The 19,489-nt window shown below is 49.5% G+C and overlaps 1 protein-coding gene across 1 annotated transcript in view; it reads left to right on the forward strand.

Moving 5' to 3' along the window:
- Positions 1-15,735, forward strand: part of GJB1 (gap junction protein beta 1) — a 45,183-nt gene extending 29,448 nt beyond the window's left edge. Inside the window, exon 2 of the mRNA XM_027093670.1 lies at positions 14,212-15,735. Within this exon, the coding sequence (XP_026949471.1) occupies positions 14,228-15,082 (855 nt within the window). The 5' untranslated portion in view covers positions 14,212-14,227 and the 3' untranslated portion in view covers positions 15,083-15,735. The remainder of the gene's footprint in view (positions 1-14,211) is intronic.
- Positions 15,736-19,489: the final 3,754 nt, after the last annotated feature.

Genomic DNA, 19,489 nt, shown 5'->3' on the forward strand with positions numbered 1-19,489 from the left:
TATCTGAGCTGAGTTTCAAAGAATGAAGAGTTGGCAAAGAAATGGGGAAGAGGTGTTATAGGCAGATTTTATCCTAAAGGCAGTGAGGAGCCAATGGGGCATTTGAAGCAGGGGAAGGATATGATCAGATATATATTTTAGAAAGATCACTCTGAATAAAGTTTGGAGAATGGATTGGAAGAGGCTGTTAAAAAATATGTTTTAGAAAAATATTTAATGACATTTTTTAAATGGTCATGATATAATGGCAAGTGAAAGAGGATATAAAATAATACATATTGCAGAGAACAGATTGGTGATTGCCAGAGGTGAGGGGTGGAAGGTGGGCAAAAGCATGAAGGGAGTCAAAAGGTACACACTTGCACTTACAAAATAAGTCATGGGGATGTAATGAACAGCATGGTAACTGTAGTAAATAATACTGTATTGCATATTTGAAAGTTGTTAAGAGAGTAGATGTTAAAAGTTCTCATCACACACAAAAAATTCTGTACCTATGTGTGGTAACTAGAGTTACTGTGGTGATCATTTCACAGTGCATACAAATATTGAATCATTATGTTGTACACCTAAAATTAATATAATGTTACATGTCAATTATACCTCATAAAAATAATATGCATTCTATAATGACAATTTTATTTTAAAAGTATATGTATATATTTTCATTGAAAAATGACTAAGGTTTCACACCTTGCAGTAATGGTTATCTATGGGTGGTGATGTTACAGACTATTTTTTTTTCTTTTTTATTTATTTATTGGTAGCGTTGGGTCTTCATTGCTGCATGCGGGCTTTCTCTAGTTGTGGCGAACAGGGGCTACTCTTCGTTGCGGTGCATGGGCTTCTCATTGCAGTGGCTTCTCTTGATGCAGAGCATGGGCTCTAGGGACGTGGGTTCAGTAGCTGTGGCGCACGGGCTTAGTTGTTCCGTGGCACGTGGGATCTTCCCGGACCAGGGCTCGAATCCATGTCCCCTGCATTGACAGGCAGATTCTTAACCACTGTGCCACCAGGGAAGTCCCTAGAATAACACTTTTTTAAAATATAAATTTATTTATTTTATTTATTTATTTTTGGATGCGTTGGGTCTTCGTTACTGCGCGCGGGCTTCTCCCTAGTTGCGGTGAGCGGGGGCTACTCTTTGTTGTGGTGCATGGGCTTCTCATTGCGGTGGCTTCTCTTGTTGCGGAGCATGGGCTCTAGGTGCGTGGGCTTCAGTAGTTGCAGCACGTGGGCTCAGTATTTGTGGCTCGCAGGCTCCTGTTACAGACTATTTTTATGATTTGTTTTGGTATTTTCCAGTTTTCCATAAGGAACGTGCATTACTTGTGTAACAGCAAACATAAAAAAATTAATATAGGGCTTCCCTGGTGGCGCAGTGGTTGAGAGTCCGCCTGCCGATGCAGGGGACGCGGGTTTGTGGCCCGGTCCGGGAAGATCCCACATGCCACGGAGCGGCTAGGCCCGTGAGCCATGGCCGCTGAGCCTGTGCTCCACAACGGGAGAGGCCACAACAGTGAGAGGCCCGTGTACCGCAAAAAAAAAAAAAAATTAATATAAAAGGGAAAAAATCAAAGAAGGAACTTTAGAGAAGGTGGGAGTGGTCAGCTGAATCCAACACCTCAGAGTCAGTAAGACTAGTTCTGAGGGATGTCCATTGGATTTAGCAACAAAGTGACCCTGGTGAAAACTATTTCAATGGAGTAGGGAGCAGGGGCAGAAGTCAGACTGGAGAGGAATGGAAGAGTGAACGGGAGATGAAGAAGTGTAGACGGCAAGTATAGACATGTCATTCAAAAACTGTGGTTAAGGGCTTCCCTGGTGGCACAGTGGTTAAGAATCTGTCTGCCAATGCAGGAGACATGGGTTCGAGCCCTGGTCTGGGAAGATCCCACATGCCACGGAGCAACTAAGCTTGTGCACCACAACAACTGAGCCTGCGCTTTAGAGCCTGTGAGCCACTACTACTGTGCCCATGTGCTACAGCTACTGAAGCTTGCGTGCCTAGAGCCTGTGCTCTGCAACAAGAGAAGTCACCGCAGTGAGAAGCCTGCGGCACCGCAACAAAGAGTAGCCCCCGCTCGCCGCAACGAGAGAAAGCCTGTGTGCAGCAAAGAAGACCCAACACAGCCAAAAATAAAAATAAATTAATAAATTAATTTTTAAAAAGGTGGTTAAGAAGGAAAAGACATAGGGCAGAAGCCCACTTTCAGATATCATCCAGTTTAAGACTCCCACACTATGTGTGGTGGCTTTAAGCACCCTGAAGAGGGGTAGGTTATGAAGGTCTTCTGACACTCAAATTTTCAGTGTAAGGGGTACAGCATAGTGTGGAATTGGAAACAACAGCCAGCTCTAGGAATCAACGTCAGAAATTGCTCTTCCGGGCTCAGAGACAAACTTACGATCATTAGAACTGAGTGAAACACTCCAATGCTACATATGTGGCTACCTAGTTTAAAGTGTGGGTTAATACTTGGGAAAGAGCCCTCCCCAAAATCTTGTGATAAGTATGAAATCATTGTGGAAGTTCTTGTGACTCATGTGATAACAGTCAGGGCTTCTTTATCAAGGTGTGTAACTCAGTTTTGTAGACAATGTTGTTCTCTAGGAGTAATGCCAAACCTCAGTGCATGCTACAGCTCAACCCATCCCCAACACTGTGAAGTGAAATGTCAACAGTGAGAAAGAGCAGTTTATGTTTATTAAAGCACCAACACAGATTCAGCAATCAATAACCACTTGACATTCTGAAAAGCGCCCTCATGCTGGCAAATCCAATGCCACTGAACACCCATTGCCTAGGAGACAATGAAGTAGCTCAATCACCCTTGTCTTTTGTAGGAGGAAAAATCAACCAAAATGGAGGCCTCTTCAGAGAATCTGAAGCTCTTATTTTTTTTATCTGAGGCAGAGGCCCCATAGATTATGGAATCCTGATTCAGGATGTGTCTGCTTCTGGGGCGAGCAGAGGGAGAAGGATCCTAGGGGCATCCAAATAGAAGAGGTTTTCACATGTGGAGGCCCAGAGCAGCAAAGCCATAGAGGAGAACCATAATCTTTAAACAAAAGGCAAGATGAGGATGGAAACAGAAGGGAGACAAAATCTTTGTCTGAGAGGCTTGGGAGCAGGATTGTCCAATTCAGGTGCAAGGAACAAATTAAGGAAAGTAGGCAAGTTAGAATGAAGGCTGTAAAGGATGAAGAGGTATGAGAGCTCCCTCTTTTATACAGTGCTCAGAGCCTGTTGCAGGGACTGATTTGGCAGTTTAAAGAAGATATATAGGAGTAGATCCTATTTTCTCCTTGTGACACACGCACGCGCACACACACGCGCGCGCACACACACACACACACACACACACACCACTGTATTGGCTGGGGCTGGAGGTGAGTTGGCTCAAAGCATTATGGATGAGAGTTAAGGTTGGACTCAAGCTCTTAGGGGTACCCCTCTGACCCACAGTTCTCTCCCTGGAATCCAGGTTGGTGAGACTATCCAGGAATCCCTGTAACACACTTGCTGACTCCCTATCCCTGGTAGGGTGGATGGATGTACGTGAACAGGAACAGGGGCAGCTTTAGGCAGAAGGCAATGGGGTTCATGATTTCAGGGATATGAATGGGCCTAGGAATCAGTCCTTTAATTGGCAGCAGAGTTGACTGGGGCAGGTGGAATTGGGGGAAAAGTGCCTGGGTTTCCTACCTAGGCAGCCTACCATCCCTCCTATGAGCAATGCTTGTCAACAAAAGCCTTGGCCTTCAGGGTGTCATCAGCAGCCTGGCACTCCCTTAGGTATTGACATAAGAGCACTAGGTGGTTCAGAGAAATAAGAGGGGCAGTGGCTCTGATTGCTGAGGCAGAGGGATTCTGGATGAGGCATTCATGGTGTTATTGCTGACAAACTTGGGTGACAGAGGGAAGAGCAGAGAAGTCCAAAGATTAGACAGAAATGATGAGCCTCGGGACTTCTATTTAGGGCCTGATTTACATGTTTTATTGGATTATCAGTTTGAGGGGGTGGGTGATGAACCAATACATTTCTACTTGGAAGTCCTGGAAAAGGATCCTATGAAAAAGAAATCCCCTTTATATACAGTATGATTTCAGTGATCAGTGTATATGTAAAGAAAGGAAGCTGGTGGGAATTCCCTGGTGGTCCAGTGCTTAGGACTCTGCAGTTTTCACTGCTGAGAGCCCGATTTCGATCCCTGGTCGGGGAACTAGGATCCCACAAGCTGTGGGGCGCGACCAAAAAAAAAAAAAAAAGAAAAGAAAAAGAAAGGAAACTGGAAAGAAAGTACTAAACTGTTAGCAGCTTAATGGGCAGGGAGTCAGCTCATCAGGTTGGACAATTAGCAAACTTGGACAATTAGCAGAACAAGCTAAATTCTTCTGTGTCCTTTTTGCTTCACCCTTCAAACTTGACTCTTGGCCCCATTTTTCTGGCTATCACCTGGACTCCTCTCTGATTCCTCACTGCTATCATGCTACGTCTAGACCCCTTGGGATTGGATGCAACCTAGGAATTTTCTTCCCCTGCACCGCTCCCTGGGTCCTACAGCACACTGTACCCCAAAGCAGAAAGATCAGGAAATGGACATCAAGCTGTAGCATTAAGATGGGAGCCCAAAAGTTCCAATTTCCCATTACCCTTGTTTCACTTGGCTACCTGAAATGATGTGGAATTTTCTGGAATCTTTTGCAAGCATACCCTCTTTTGGTGCAGTGATCAGACGCCAGTGAAATACAGTACCATTCCTCAAACCCCAGGAATTCGGGTCTTGATAAAATACAAAAATGGAGGCAAAGTGAATTTCAAACTGCAGGGAGCGGATATGGTGCTGCTTAATGCTCTTACTCCCAAGAAATCAATAAGCTTTACTGTTGGTAGAATGAGTGCACTATCCTGACCATGTGGGGCTGGTTTCAGGATATTTTACACTCAGGTTTTTTGAGGGGACGGCTGAAGCAACTTTGCTTTGTTCCCTGCTCCAAACTGTCCTGAGAGCAAAAGGTATATGCTTAATGTCAAGTGAATTGGTACACTGTGTCCAGTTGTTCAGAAACTCTCTTGAAAAAATATTGATAACTCCCCCCCCCTTTTTTTTTTTTTTCGGTACGCGGGCCTCTCACTGTTGTGGCCTCTCCCTTTGCGGAGCACAGGCTCTGGACGCGCAGGCTCAGCGGCCATGGCTCACGGGCCCAGCCGCTCCGCGGCATGTGGGATCTTCCCAGGCCGGGGCACGAACCCGTGTCCCCTGCATCAGCAGGCGGACTCTAACCACTGCACCACCAGGGAAGCCCAATAACTCCCCCTTCTTGACCTCTTCTAAGAATATGAATTCCTGAGACACAAACTCATTCATATAATATGTGTCCTTTAAAAAGGATTTGTGACAACGAAAACCAATTATGAATACAGGAAAACTTCCATTTTTCCCTAGCAGCCCTTATGGAAACAGTTTGCATAACCTTCCACAGCCTGAGCTGGGGTGGGGACTTTTGAAATGTTCTGCAGATTTTCAGGGTTAGCCATTTCCTTAATCTTATGGACCCATTTGGGAAGATCTTTTTGGCCTGTGTGTCTTAAGCAACATTTATATGGGAAGCTGTCCCCTTTGATTGCTGAGCCATACAGCAATGCTGTCTCATTGATCAAAGCCATACAAAATGCCACATTTTGTTCAGTAATGAGGCCCAGGGACGGACTGGATGATGGACTCCACATGCAATTCAGTACTGCTGCAGGCCATCCCGGGAAGCCTCAAGATCGCTGTGCTGAGGCAGCCGGCACTGCTCTGGGGTGTGATGAGCAGAGCTCCCACCGGCCTGCTGATTCTGTTGATGAGTTCAGAACCTCTGAACTATGACCATGTTGCTGGTGAAATGTGCTCTGAAATAAAGTGATCAGTTTTTTCCAGCAACTGTCCTGGTCCTGGGTGGAACAGAATGGGGAAAGGCCTTGTTTGGGCTAATGTCTGAGCCACGCCGGAGACAGCAGGCTTATGTTTAGGGCCTCTTATCTTGTATGTTTCCAGATCTAATGAAGATCTCCCTGAGTGAATCTGAGGAAATAAGCAGTCTGATGTAAAAAAAATTTTAATATTCCCCCAAAACGTCCACTGCAAGAAGAAGGTCTACTTAGGATTCAAGGCAGACGCTGATTTTAGCTGCTTACCAGAAGCAAATGGATTTGCGCTGCTCCCTGCAGTACAGTTTTCCTCCTCTCCTCTCCGTTTTCCTCCCCTCTTTCCCTCTCCCTTGCTCTCCATTCTCTCCCCTCGCCTTTCCTCTCTCTTGCAGCAGCACCCCATCCAGAAGATGTATTCAAGCAGCAATAAACAGGCAGAGGATAAGTGGCTTCTAACAATAGTATTTTTTATACAGCTACAAACTACTCTAAAAGACTTCCTGTAGCCTAGAACTGCAAGCACCCTAGAGAAACCATGTCCGAACTCTAAGAAACAATGAGTACACACTGATGTTGACCTGTATTTTCCCTTCCTAGGAGCTCTGTTATAGGAGCTTTCTCTTCTGGTCAAACAGGTCTGCCCACCATTCCCTAAACATCTCACAGCTTCCTGTCACCTGGAATGCCTGGCGTCTCTATCTCTTTTATGACCCATGTCCCACTCTGCCTCTTCCAATAAAACCTACCTTAATACTCCTATATCTGAATGCCTTCTGGCCCCTCATATCTACGTATGTCATTTAGGACATACTCCCTTGTTGTAGGTACTCGGGTATACCTCTCATCTCTCCTGCTAGCTTAGACCCTTCTAGAGTCAAGGACCAGTTCTCACTCAGATACTCCATGGGACCTATAGAGCTCATCAGCTGTGATGTCATGGTTAAACTAACAAGCTCTGGTGCCAGACTCCCTGGGTTCAAATCTTGCTTTGTCACTTGCTAGCTGGGTGACCTCAGTTATGTCACTTATCCTCTGTGTGCCTTAATTCCCCTGTAACATGGGAATATTAATAACATATACCGCAGAGGGCTATTTTTTTAATAAATTTATTTTTTATTTTATTTACTTTCAGCTGCGTTGGGTCTTTGCTACTGTGCGCGGGCTTTCTCTAGTTGCAGCAAGGGGGTGCTCTTCGTTGCGGTCCGCGGGCTTCTCATTGTAGTGGCTTCTCTTGATGCGGAGCACGGGCTCTAGGCCCGCGTGCTTCAGTAGTTGTGGCACACGGGCTTAGTTGCTCTGCGGCATGTGGGATCTTCCCAGACCAGGGCTTGGACCCGTGTCTCCTGCATTGGCAGGCGGATTCTTAACCACTGCGCCACCAGGGAAGTCCACAGAGGGCTATTTTGAGAATCAAAGTGATACTTGCAAAGCACTTTGAACGTTGCCTTTCACCCATTAAGTACTCAAGAAAAGCTAGTCCTCTTTATCTACTCCAACCTGTACTCTCAGCAGGAACTGCCAAGCGCCAAAGAATGGCATTCAGCCTGTCCCCCATGGTGTCTAGTTCAGTTTTGCCTTATACCAAGTTTACCAGACACTCACTGAAGGAATTCCCTACCTGACTTTAAATATCCTTCCTGCTCTGAGCCCCTTAGCTGACTGATGGCATTGTCCACAGCCACCCAACACAGTCTTGTCTCCTTTCTGTCTCCCAGACATGCCCCACTCATTCCTACCTTTGTGCCTTTACTCACAGTGTTCTTCCTCCCCGGAATGCTAACCCTACCCTTTACCTTTCCAACTCCCACCCATACTTTACTCTTATTATGTATGTATACACACACACACACACACACACACACACACACACACACACACACACACAATTTATTTATTTATTTATTTTTGGCTGCTTTGGGTCTTTGTTGCTGCCCATGGGCTTTCTTTAGTTGCGGCGAGTGGGGGCTACTCTTCGTTGGGGTGCGAGGGCTTCTCATTGCGGTGGCTTCTCTTGTTGCAGAGCACAGGCTCTAGGCACGTGGGCTTCAGTAGTTTTGGCACGTAGGCTCAGTAGTTGTGGCACACGGGTTTAGTTGCTCTGCGGCATGTGGGATCTTTCCGGACCAGGGTTCGAACCCATGTCCCCTTCATTGGCAGGCAGATTCCCAACCACTGCGCCACCAGGGAAATCCCTCATGGCAACTTTTGAGTCTTGGTCTTGTCTCCTCCGGAAGTTGATAAATTCCTTAAGAACAGTTAGGATGTTTTCCCCTCTCCTGCCATCTGCCCCTGGCATGTAACCAGTACTGGGTACCCAACAGGTGTCCAGTGAAGACTTATCAATTGATGTACCCATATGCCCGGGTATGGCCAAGGGAAGCCAGAGCTCTGGCTCTCTTTCTGGCAGTGAGCTTGGGCTGGGGTGAAGAGAAGGCAGGTGACCAGTTTCTGCTGACTTCACTTATTTCTTCACTGCCCCTCAGGTCACAGAATTAGCAGGATCTTCAGGTAAACCTTCCTTCAAACTGGACTGATCCCTCAGTTAATGGTTGACATTCTCTGTTTACCTTAATGATTGCCAAGATCTGTTGCTGCACACGATACATTTTGTGGTTCAACTGCCTTGGCCCCGAGGGTAGAAGGCAATTCTGAAGAGGTTTTGGGGTTCTGGGATGGGATTGGAAATACTTTGGTCCATCCCTAGCCACTCAGGGCATGGGCAATAAACAGAGGGCCACAGAGCACCCTGGTACTGCCATGTGGGGGAAGCACTGCTGTCTCTCACTTCAGCCTCAAGGGGCCAGTAAGCATTGCCCATGGCTTTTTTTTTTCCTCCCCATAGTCATATCATTTTAAAGACTGGGAGCTGGAAGGGATGGAAGGGATGGCACACATTGGATCTACCTATGGCCAGGGGTGGGGGAAGGCTGAGGGCTGTTAATGAGCCCAGGTCCAGTTCAGCCCCCCAGACTGGGCTAAATATGCATACATGGGCGACGATGATGCCTCTCTTCGTCTGGGACAGGGCAGTAACTTCAGGCTATGTGATTTGTGTCTCCAAAGCCACTGGGAGCTCAGGGGATCAATCTTATTTAATGATTGTGTGTGGGAGGAAGTAGGGCTGGTTAATGTTTGTCTGGTTCCTCTTGGGCTGTGGGCCATATCTGGCTCCAGCCCTGGACTCTTTGTCCCTCCCCTGGACTGGGCTGACAGTACCTAGTGACATAGTGCAGACACGCCTGCAGACATTCCCTGGGAAAGGGCAGCAGCAGCCAGGTGAGGAAGCTGGGGGCTGAGGGAGGTGGGCCCCGGGGGCTGGTGTGGCCCAGGAGGGCAGAAGCGGGGGCTGGGGAGAGGCCCGGGTTTTGCCTTCTCTTGGGCTCAGCATTCAGCCACTTAGATCCCTCCTCTGCTTCCCTCTGAGCTGGGCTGAGGCCCCTCCCGCCAGGCTTGCTTAGTTTCTCTCTGTAACCCCCAACTCATCCTCTTTCCAGGCTCCGTGTTGCTTCTGCTCTCACTCTTTTTTTCCCAGACAAGAATCCCCCTCATCTCCACAGGGTCAAATCCCCAGAAAGACTTGAGGGGCCCCCACCAAGCTCAGGGTGGCCAAGTTTATCTCTTTAAGACATTTCCTGCCACACAGGGTTAGGGTTCGGTGGGGCCTCTGGGCACTGCCAGGTGCTGTCTTCCTTCCCTGATTAGAAGGTAAACCAGGCATGCAACCAACATGGGGGCTGTCAGCGGATGAATACAGTGCACTCAGCAGGCCCAGAGGACCAGCCAACGGGGCCAAGATTTGGGAGCATGCGTTTCCATCTTCTTGAGGGAGACAGGGAGACTCAAGCTGAGCTTGGAGTAACTGATGACTGGGAGATCTAAAAGACGGGTGGCTTCCCCCCCCCCAGCTGTTTAAAAGTTGTTCCAGCTGTTGGGAATAGTACTTCAGAATGCATGGACTTTTAGAAAATGAGATGGGGAGAGGAGAATAGAGACAAGAGGGGTTTGAATGGAGAGAAGTATATATGAGGATGCAGCAGAGCAATGGGGAAGGGACCCAGGCTTTGGTGAGGGGCCAACATGAATCCTAATCTGAGCTCCAGGACTGGCTTACCAGCTGTGTGATAAGTTACTCAGCTTCTTTGAGCCTCCATCTCCTCCTCTGTGAATTGCAGACAATAACCCACAGCTCACAGGGTTGTAGTGAGGATAAGAGTTAAGGAACAGACCACTTCTAGCACACAGTAGGTATTTCATAAATGGTGGCTGCTATAATAAGCCCAAGTAGAGAGCAACAGGAAGTCAGATAGCTGATGGAGCCGTAAGAGGGCATAGTCCAAACAGTGACGAAGGGAGCTGATATTAGCAGGAGTTCTGTGGAAAGACCATGGCAGAGTGAGAGAAGAAGAAAACTGGAATGAGCTAGATTGGCCCTGACCCAAGCCCGGCCACAGAATACGTATGGCAGCGTAGAGGGAACAGTGCAGCGACTGAGGTGCTGTGGAACCACAGGGGGTAGGCAGGGAAGAGAAGCAGGTGAAGAGGCAGAGGGCTGGAGGAGTTTGGTCTTAGCCACGCCAAACTGATGAAGGCAGCCCAGAATTCAGAAGAAAATCTCAAAGAAAGGTCCCTGTCCTTTCCTGGCCAGAGGCTGCCTGTGAAACAGGGGAGGGAGTGTGGAGTCTGAAGCTGAGTGTAACCTCAGCCAGCCCAGCCGGGCCTCTCTTCCCCAAACCAGAAAGACACAAGGAGTTGGAAGGCGGTACAGGGAAGAGGTGGGAGCAGAAAGAGAGAGACAGACTTGATGAAAGTGTGCGTGTGTGCACGCATACCCACGCATGCTGGCACATGTGGAAAGGAGTATACGTTTTTGAGTTATGGGCCTGGTCTCAGAATGCATCATCCTTTAAGGAAGAGAGGCTGCCAGTGTACAAAGGCTTTAGGGTCAGAGGAGAACAAATTTGAAATTTGACTCTACCATTTAGCAGCAGTGCAGTTGTCATTGAGGTAAGTTATTTAACCTCCCTGAGCCTCGACTGCCTTGTCTGAGAAGTGGGTATAATATTAGTTGGAGGCACTAAGGACGATCTCCTGATTTGGAACTGTGCTCGAGTGCTTGGGCAAACCTGAATATGAGGACAAGGCCAGAGCCTGACATGGTCAGAGAAGTCTTGCCCAATTAAACATGAGAGCAAAACACTCCTGGAGCAACACAGAGCATATCAATACCTGGACTTTAACCCAAAGTCACAAAAACAGTTTGGATTTCAAAATCAGGTAAGTCCCCTGGATGTTTTTGAAATGAAACCCTTGAGGTATTGATGTTGACATAGGGATCAGCTCTCCTTCCAAAGGGAGAGCAAAAATTGAGATCCCAGTGCCTGCACAAGGGTCCTTAGGGGCCCCAAAGGGAGCTCCTGGATATGTCCCAGAGGGCTCAAGAAGATGGGAGGCGGAGAGCTACAAGAACCTAGAAACTCAGGGGTGGCCAGGCTGTCTGTGGGGCACCGCTGAGGGACAGAGAGAAGAGAACACATGAAGTTTGCTTTGGGGCTTGAGGAAGCAGCTGGAGAAAGGTAAGGAAGGGGAAACAGAACAAATCAGGAGGCCCCCGAAAGCCCTGGGAAGGGAGGAGAGGAAAACAGCTGTCAGTTATAGGAAAGGGGAGAAGGGCTAGAGGAGAATAAAAGCCAGACCAGTCTTCGATCTCTCTGTTTCTGAAACACACTCATAGAAAGAAAAATGATTTACTGAGGCAGTAAAACCTTATGGGAAAGGGTATGGGCTCTGGAGTCAGCTTGACCTGGCTCAAATCCCAGCTCTGGCATGTACTCACTGCATGACCCTTGTGACACTGGGGTAAGTTTCTTCACCTTCCTTTGCCTCAGTTTCCTCGTCTGTGACATGAGGATTACAAATAACACCTCCGTCACGGGGTTGTTCTGAGATTCACATGAGATCGTGTGCGTGCAAGGGCCTGGCACATAACAGGGGCTCAGGAAATGGTTATTCTTAATAATGCTCCTCGACCACCTGTTTTTGACTCTAACATGTCTCACTGGATGAAGCGTTTCTTCCCGGGGTACCTCCTGTAGCAGCTCTGCCTTCAGAATCCCAGGCTTGGGAGAAAGGGCACCTGCGTCCCTGCTTTTCCCATACTGGTTTAGGCCCACAGCATAAACTGGCTGAGGTTTTTTTGTTAAGCTAAATGAAGGAAACTTGTTCAGGGACGTAATCTATCTCCCATGGGCCGTCCCTTCGTCCCCTAGTTCCTGTCATTCCGTTCCGTTCCCCACAGCTTTTCCAGTTGCTAATACCCTACCCTTTCCCCTACAACAACCACTGCCCCTGCATCCAGGTCTGTGTGTTCTCACAGCCAGTTCCCGGCTTCCAGCATGATCTCCTTGCAACTTAATGGCAGAAGTGGTGGGAGGTAGAAGGAGGCCTTCTTTGCCTGCCTAAGGGACAGAGGGGAATTTCTTCCCTAGAGCAACCGGCAAGCTCAGGAAACCAGGAGTTACCATGTATGCTTGACTTGGGGGCAGGGCAGCAATGGAACAGTCTGTTCTGTCTCAGAGAGACACTATAGGTCAACAACAGCATTGGGAAGGAAAAAAGAGGGATATTGGGTTTGGCAGATCACTTAGTTCCTCCGAAGCCACATTGTATTCTCTTCCTGATAAGGTTTTTACTTCCCTTGATCACCAACTATGATATTGGAGCTGGGCTAAGAACTTTTGCAGGTTGCTTCTTTGAACCTCACCATAACCCTGGGTATTAGCCCCATTTATAGATGAACACGGCAGACTCAGAGGTTCGGTAACTCAGCCCAAAGTCGTAGCCAGTGAAGAACCAGGATTCACACCCAAAGCTAGGTGACTCTTACCTATTCCGTCTTCTAACTTTCTGTTTGCTTGCTTAACGTTTGCTTTCTCCTCCTGGCTTGTCCTCACCTGGCCACCCTTGATATGGGCTCAAGGAGGGATGGTCAGGGTTTGCTCCATGACACTGGAGTTGGACTGTACGCACTGGTCAGCAGCTTCCTTGTTTCTTGTGCTTTTGTGGCTAGCATTAGCCTTTGCTTTTGTTGCTGCTGCTGCTGTTGTTGTTGTCATTAACGGCTAGGCTTCGCTTTTGTGGACACCATCAGCAAAAGCACAAGGATTATATCGTGGAAAGAGCCTAGACTTCTGTTGCGGATACCTTTGTGTTTCATCTTACTCAAACACTTCAGCTGTGTGATCTTGAGTGAGTTACTTAACTTATCTGAGCTTCAGCTTCCTCAGCTGGAAAGACTGGGGTAACAGTCCTTAGACGCTTGCTAAATGGGTCAAAAGAAAGAATGTATGGGGAAACGCTTAGCACAGTTCCTGGCTTGATAAATGTGAGCTCCCTTTCCTAAGCTCAAGCTCACCCGTTCCCTGGAGGGGATCTAAGCCTAGGAAAAATCCTGCTGAATCTAAGTTTCTAGTAGAGTCACCGGAGAGGGCCTCAGCCCAGAGCCTCCTGGTTCCCCCGGGTCCCCTCTTACATGCACCTGTCTTTGTTCCATCTTCCCCCCGCCCGCCCCGCTGTGGCCATTCTTCTGGTGGGGCTATGGGGCGGGTGCGGCGATGGACCGGGCGGGCACAGAACAGGTGGGTGCAGGCTGGGTGTCCGGCGCTGGGACACAAGTGCTCTGTGTGTAGGGTGGGCGGAAGTCAGGGCGTTTGATCTGAATTCTAAAGGGCGTTGTTCAGAGCCCCACAAAGGTCCCATTGTGCAGACACTGGGTATAAAGCAGCATATGACTCCCCAGCACCGGGCGGCGATGAATTGGGACGCAGGCGCGGACCCAGGGACCACTCCCCCTGCACAGACATGAGACCATAGGGGACCTGTCTGGGTGGCCTCAGGGATAGGCGCTCCCCAAGGTAATGAGGCTTTGTTGGGTTTGCCCCAGGTCCAGACTTAAGGAGATGGGGGAGGGGGAGCTAAAGAGGATGGGCCGACAGCAGAACAAGATGGGCCTGGCAACAAAGGGCAGGAGAGGAAAGAATGTTGGATGAAGGCGAAGAAGGGAGATGGGGCTCAGGGAGGTCAAGTCATCAAGTGAATGAGGGAGGAGAAGGAGGAGGAAGAGAAAGAGAAGGAGAGGCTAGCACGGGAGAGGGGGTGGTGAGGAAAGCTATGACTCTCCTTCTTCCTTTCTTGTCACTGGCTCTTGGAAGGGGTAAGGGAGTGTCAGGCAGTGTCATGGTGCCTGGCTTTCGGCCCCAGCTTCCTGACAGCTTGCTCTGTGGCTCATGTTTTGCAGGTGTGAATGAGGCAGGATGAATTGGACGGGTTTGTACACCTTGCTCAGTGGTGTGAACCGGCATTCTACTGCCATTGGCCGAGTGTGGCTCTCGGTCATCTTTATCTTCAGAATCATGGTGCTGGTGGTGGCTGCCGAGAGCGTGTGGGGTGACGAGAAGTCTTCCTTCATCTGTAACACCCTCCAGCCTGGCTGCAACAGCGTCTGCTACGACCACTTTTTCCCCATTTCCCATGTGCGTCTGTGGTCTCTGCAGCTCATCTTGGTTTCCACCCCAGCTCTCCTCGTGGCCATGCACGTGGCTCACCAGCAGCACATAGAAAAGAAAATGCTGCGACTTGAGGGCCACGGGGACCCCCTACACCTGGAGGAGGTGAAGAGGCACAAGGTCCACATCTCAGGGACACTGTGGTGGACCTATGTCATCAGCGTGGTCTTCCGGCTGCTGTTCGAGGCCGCCTTCATGTACGTCTTTTATCTGCTCTACCCTGGCTATGCCATGGTGCGGCTGGTCAAATGTGAGGCCTACCCCTGCCCCAACACAGTGGACTGCTTCGTGTCCCGCCCCACGGAGAAAACCGTCTTCACCGTCTTCATGCTGGCCGCCTCCGGCATCTGTATCATCCTCAACGTGGCCGAGGTGGTGTACCTCATCTTCCGGGCCTGCGCCCGCCGAGCCCAGCGCCGCTCCAATCCGCCCTCCCGCAAGGGCTCCGGGGGCTTCGGCCACCGCCTCTCACCTGAGTACAAGCAGAACGAGATCAACAAGCTGCTCAGCGAGCAGGACGGCTCCCTGAAAGACATACTGCGCCGCAGCCCCGGCACCGGGGCCGGGCTGGCCGAGAAGAGCGACCGCTGCTCAGCCTGCTGATGCCACAGACCAGGCAACCTCCCATCCCGTCCCCCACCCTGCACCGGCCTGCCCCTCCTTCTCCCCTGCCGGTGCACAGGCCTCGGACTGCTAGGGATTGCTCCATCAAAACCTTCCTTCCCTCCCAACTTCCCTTCCTCCCAGGGCCTTCTGCCTCAGGGGCTGAAGGGGTGGGGAGCTGGAGGCCACCCACGCCAGCACTCAAGGCTACTGGGCGTGTGGGCCGCGCTCGTTGCCCGCACCCCTTCCACTTCACTCTCTCTCTCCCTGGGACCACTGGGGACCAGAGGTAGGATGCTCTGACAACATCTCCAATTATGAAACTAATCTTAACCCTGTGCTGTCAGATACCCTATTTCTGGAGTCACATCAGTAGGGAGGGATGTGGGCAAGTGGAGTGGAGGGAGGGTGCTGTGGACGTGTGGGTGGAGAAGGGAGGGTAGCAAACACAAGAAAAGGAGGAAGAGTGCTTGCCGGGCCCGAGGAAAAGGAGGACATGTCTGGGGTGGAGGAGGTAGGGGGGGAGAAGCAGGCAGATAAGCTGGAGTGGGGGTTGGTCAGGGCTGCCTTTGCCTCTAGTCCCTAAGGCCTCTCTCTGCCTGAAATGTTACACATTAAACAGGATTTTACAGTAAACGAAGAGGTGGCTTGTGTGTTTGTGAAGTTCTTTCTCCTGCAACCTCTGACCTCCCCCTGGATGAGCTGGCCTTGGCTTTTTGCTGATCAAGAAAGGAATGGGCAGAAGAGTTAGTGACTTGAGTAGCTGAGACTGCCAAGGAGGGATCGCCACCCCCCAGGCTGGGCAAAACCAGGCCGAGGGCCATTCGCTCCTGTTTTTTGTTGTTTTGGTTTGGGGTTCCCCCCTCCCATTTTTTAATAACAGCTTTATTGGGCTTTAATTCACTTACCCCTTCCTCTGATGTGATTTTTTTTCATCCATTTTAAGTATACAGTTTATTGAGTTTTGGTAATTGTGGGCAGTTTCATAAACATGACCACGATCTATTATAAAACATCTACATTCCCTCAAAAAGTTTCCTTGGGCCCCTTCCTCTGATTTTAAAAAGATTAAAACGACAACTCCTCCTGGAGAGACAGGAAATGATAGAGAAAGTTCGCAAGTCGGAGAGGGTAGCCGGCATCCCCATGGCTCCATCCACACGTCCCCTGCACTCCTGGGAGAAATATACCCTGTTCTTCCTCGAAAATCAGCGTTCACTGCTGACTGATGCCCCCAAGCCACCCATTGGATTGCACAGTGACTTTGACCCCTTTCCTCCGACATAGTCCCAGATTCTACCCTCCTCCCCAGTTTCCTTCCCTCAGGAGTCAATGCCTCCCACCCCAGAGATGCCTCTAACACAGGTCAAAGATTTCACAGCAGCAGCAGCAGTTTCCTCGCCAGCATCACTCGCCCAAGAAGCAGGTAGCTCCCTCTCCCTCGGTCAGCTGTGGTAGGAAGAGGTCCAGGCTGGCCCTTGATAAAGCTGGGTTCAACTCCTGGTTCTGTCACTTAGTAGCAAGGCATTCCCTTCCCCAAGCTTCAGCTTCCCTGTGAGCAGACAAGGGCTGCCCTAGCACCTCTCTAAGCTCCCGTTAACACTCTGGGTTCCTCGGATTCCCAAAGGACTCCCCCAGTTTCATGAGGGTTCCCCATCACAGAGTCACTGCCCTCACCTATGGCCCCTCGGAGTAAGAGTTTTCCCCACAGTAAGTTTCTCCCCTCAGCTTCCCTACCTCTTAATAGAAAAAATGTGACACTCCCTCTCAGAGAATGCTGACTCCCTGTGGGAAGTATATCAGAAAGGAAGAGAAAATCAGGCATAATCTTATCAGAATTGTTCTCCAGAAACAGTCTTTTCCCTTCAGACAGAAAGCCTGGAAGGGCTCCTCATTCAAGGAGGTTTCTCCTTTAGAAAAGAAAGGAGAGTAAGTATTCCTTTCCCACACACTCAGCAATCCTGAGAGAGAGCTTCCCCCTCTCATAAAAGAGAGACATTCCTTTCCTGCAAGAAATTTCCTTCCTCCTTAGAAACAGACAGCATACTCTGTCAGAGGAGAGGTCCCCACCCCCTCATGGTAGGGAGATTTCTTTTCTTATTGAAATCCACCCACCCACAACACAACACAACACAACACAACACAAACAACAGCATTTCCTCTCTGTCCAAAAGGCCATGGAGAGAAAGCTTTTCTTTTTAAAAATCCATCCTGGTTCAACAAAGGAACTTCATGCCCTTCTCACATTGAGAAATGTTAAATCCCTCACCTCAGACATCTAGTGTCTCTTCAGAAGAGTCTACGAATCCCCCTTGGAAAGAGGTTCCATCTCCAGATCCAGGCTTTCCTCTCCAGGGGGCAGTGGTGGAACAATAAAGCTACCGGGCTGGGTGTTCCAGCCAAAAGGAGGACTCTCACTCTTGTTTGCTGTGAAGCAGGTGGGAGCAGGCCAAAGGAAGCTTGAGGGGAGCTGGTGTACACAAGATAGCAAGGAGGGTGTGGCGGGCTAACCCCAGGACTGACTTTTGTATTTGTTCTGTCACAATCATGTAAGGGAGAAACAGGAGGCAAGCGGGGCTTAGTACTTGCCACACAGTAGACACTTGGAAGAGTGACCAGGGTAGTGAAGACGGCGATGGAATTCGGAAACCTGGCGCTCTAGCCCCTTGGACACATCATACTTACCCTTTCTGAGTCTCAGCTTCCTCATCTGCAATATAGGATTGATGATAACCTCTCTACCTCTTTCACAGAGCTTTTGTGAGAATCAAACAAGATGTGTTCAAAAGCCGGTTACACACTGTAAAGTAAGGAATGATAGTATCACAAGCACTGAGGCCACAGCCTTAGGGCATGCTAGAACTCACAAAGAGCCAGAAAGGAGTGAGGCCGGTTCAGCTAGGCTGGAGATAGTGGAAGGAACTTGGCAACAGTAGGGTTGGCTCCCCGAGGGAATGGACAGCAGTCCAAACAGCAGAGTCCAGAAGATGTCGCAAGCTTCTCTTGAGCATGATCCATTTAAGGGTCACTATTCAAAGGGTCTGATCTGGAGGTAGGAAAGGGCTGGTAATAGGAGCTTCTTGCACTCTCTCTCATGGCACTGGTGCTTCTAGGGACATTTATGGTCTTTTAAAGGCATCTGTGTGCAGAGATACGAGGAGCTGGGGACAAAGGAACAGAGTCAGCTCCTGGATGAAGGGACTGGCCGAACTAGGAGAGTAGTCAAGGCCCCAGCCAACTGAGTTGGGATTTCAAAGCAGGCTGCAGTCTCCATAGAGAATTGGCATGGCAACCATGAACTGATTCAGATGCCCAATCAGACAGCCTGGGTGCACACAGTGGTGGCTAGAAGGGACTGCTTGCTCCATTTACTGATTCCACAGTACTTAAATGCCAGACCTGACCTGTGGGAGAGAAGGTGCTATAAAAGCCCACCAAGCTGGGCTCTCTTTGATCCCTGGACTAGGCCAGTCTGAACCTGTCAGGTGGGGAAAGGATTGGGGCACTCTAGGGAGGGGGAATAAAGCAGGCAGAAACCACACAGATGTCTGAAAGTGTATGGTATTGTCTTCAGACTTAGACAAATAATCTGCTGCGCGGGATTTGAGGAGGGGAATGGCTAGAGGGGAGGTAGGACAGATAAACTATGACCATCGTATGATGGGCCTTGTACGTCACTATAAGGGGTTAAGACTGTCCTATGGCTGGTGGAAACCATTAAGTGTTTTGAGTAGGGGAGTGCCACCTTCAGATTTGCGGTTGGGGAGCTCACTCTGGCAGCTACAGACAGTGGATTGGGGGTTGGAAAAATGAGAGGCAGAATGACCAGCTATGGAACTGGGGCAATAGCCCAAGTGGGGCCTGTGGGACTCATACAGTGGCAGGAGGAATAAGAGGAGACCAACGTAAGAGACACTTCAGATGTAGAATCGACACCAGGACTTGATGTCTGAGTGTGGGGAGATGGAGGAGCCAGAGATAATTTAGCGGTTTCCTTCCCCTTCCTTGACCGGCAGACTCCTAATCATTCAAGGCTCAGCTCAAAGGTCATTTCCTATGTGAAGCCCTCAACTCTCTTCTCCTTGCCCCCTCCCCCCAAGTCCCTCAGGGAGAAGGAGTCCTCTCCCCATTCTGAATCCCCACAGGACGTTGTAGTGGTGCGGTTGATTAGAGTGCTTGTCAAGCTGTGTGGTAATTACTTTCACAACCTTAGCACACAGTAGGTGCTTAGCCTGTTGAATTAAGGGCAGCAGGGAAGAGGATAGAGGCATGTGCAAAGGCTCAGAGTCTTGAAGGAGTAGAGTGTGTTCTAGAGCAAAGAATGCCGGGGATGGGGAGTGGGGGGCATCATAGGAGGTGAGACTGGCAAAGTAGGTTGGGGCCAGGTCATGAAGGGTCTCATAAGCT

Source organism: Aethalodelphis obliquidens, unplaced genomic scaffold (assembly GCF_003676395.1).
Source record: "Aethalodelphis obliquidens isolate GAN/ISIS:26980383/991018 unplaced genomic scaffold, ASM367639v1 scaffold85, whole genome shotgun sequence".
NCBI lineage: Eukaryota > Metazoa > Chordata > Mammalia > Artiodactyla > Delphinidae > Aethalodelphis > Aethalodelphis obliquidens.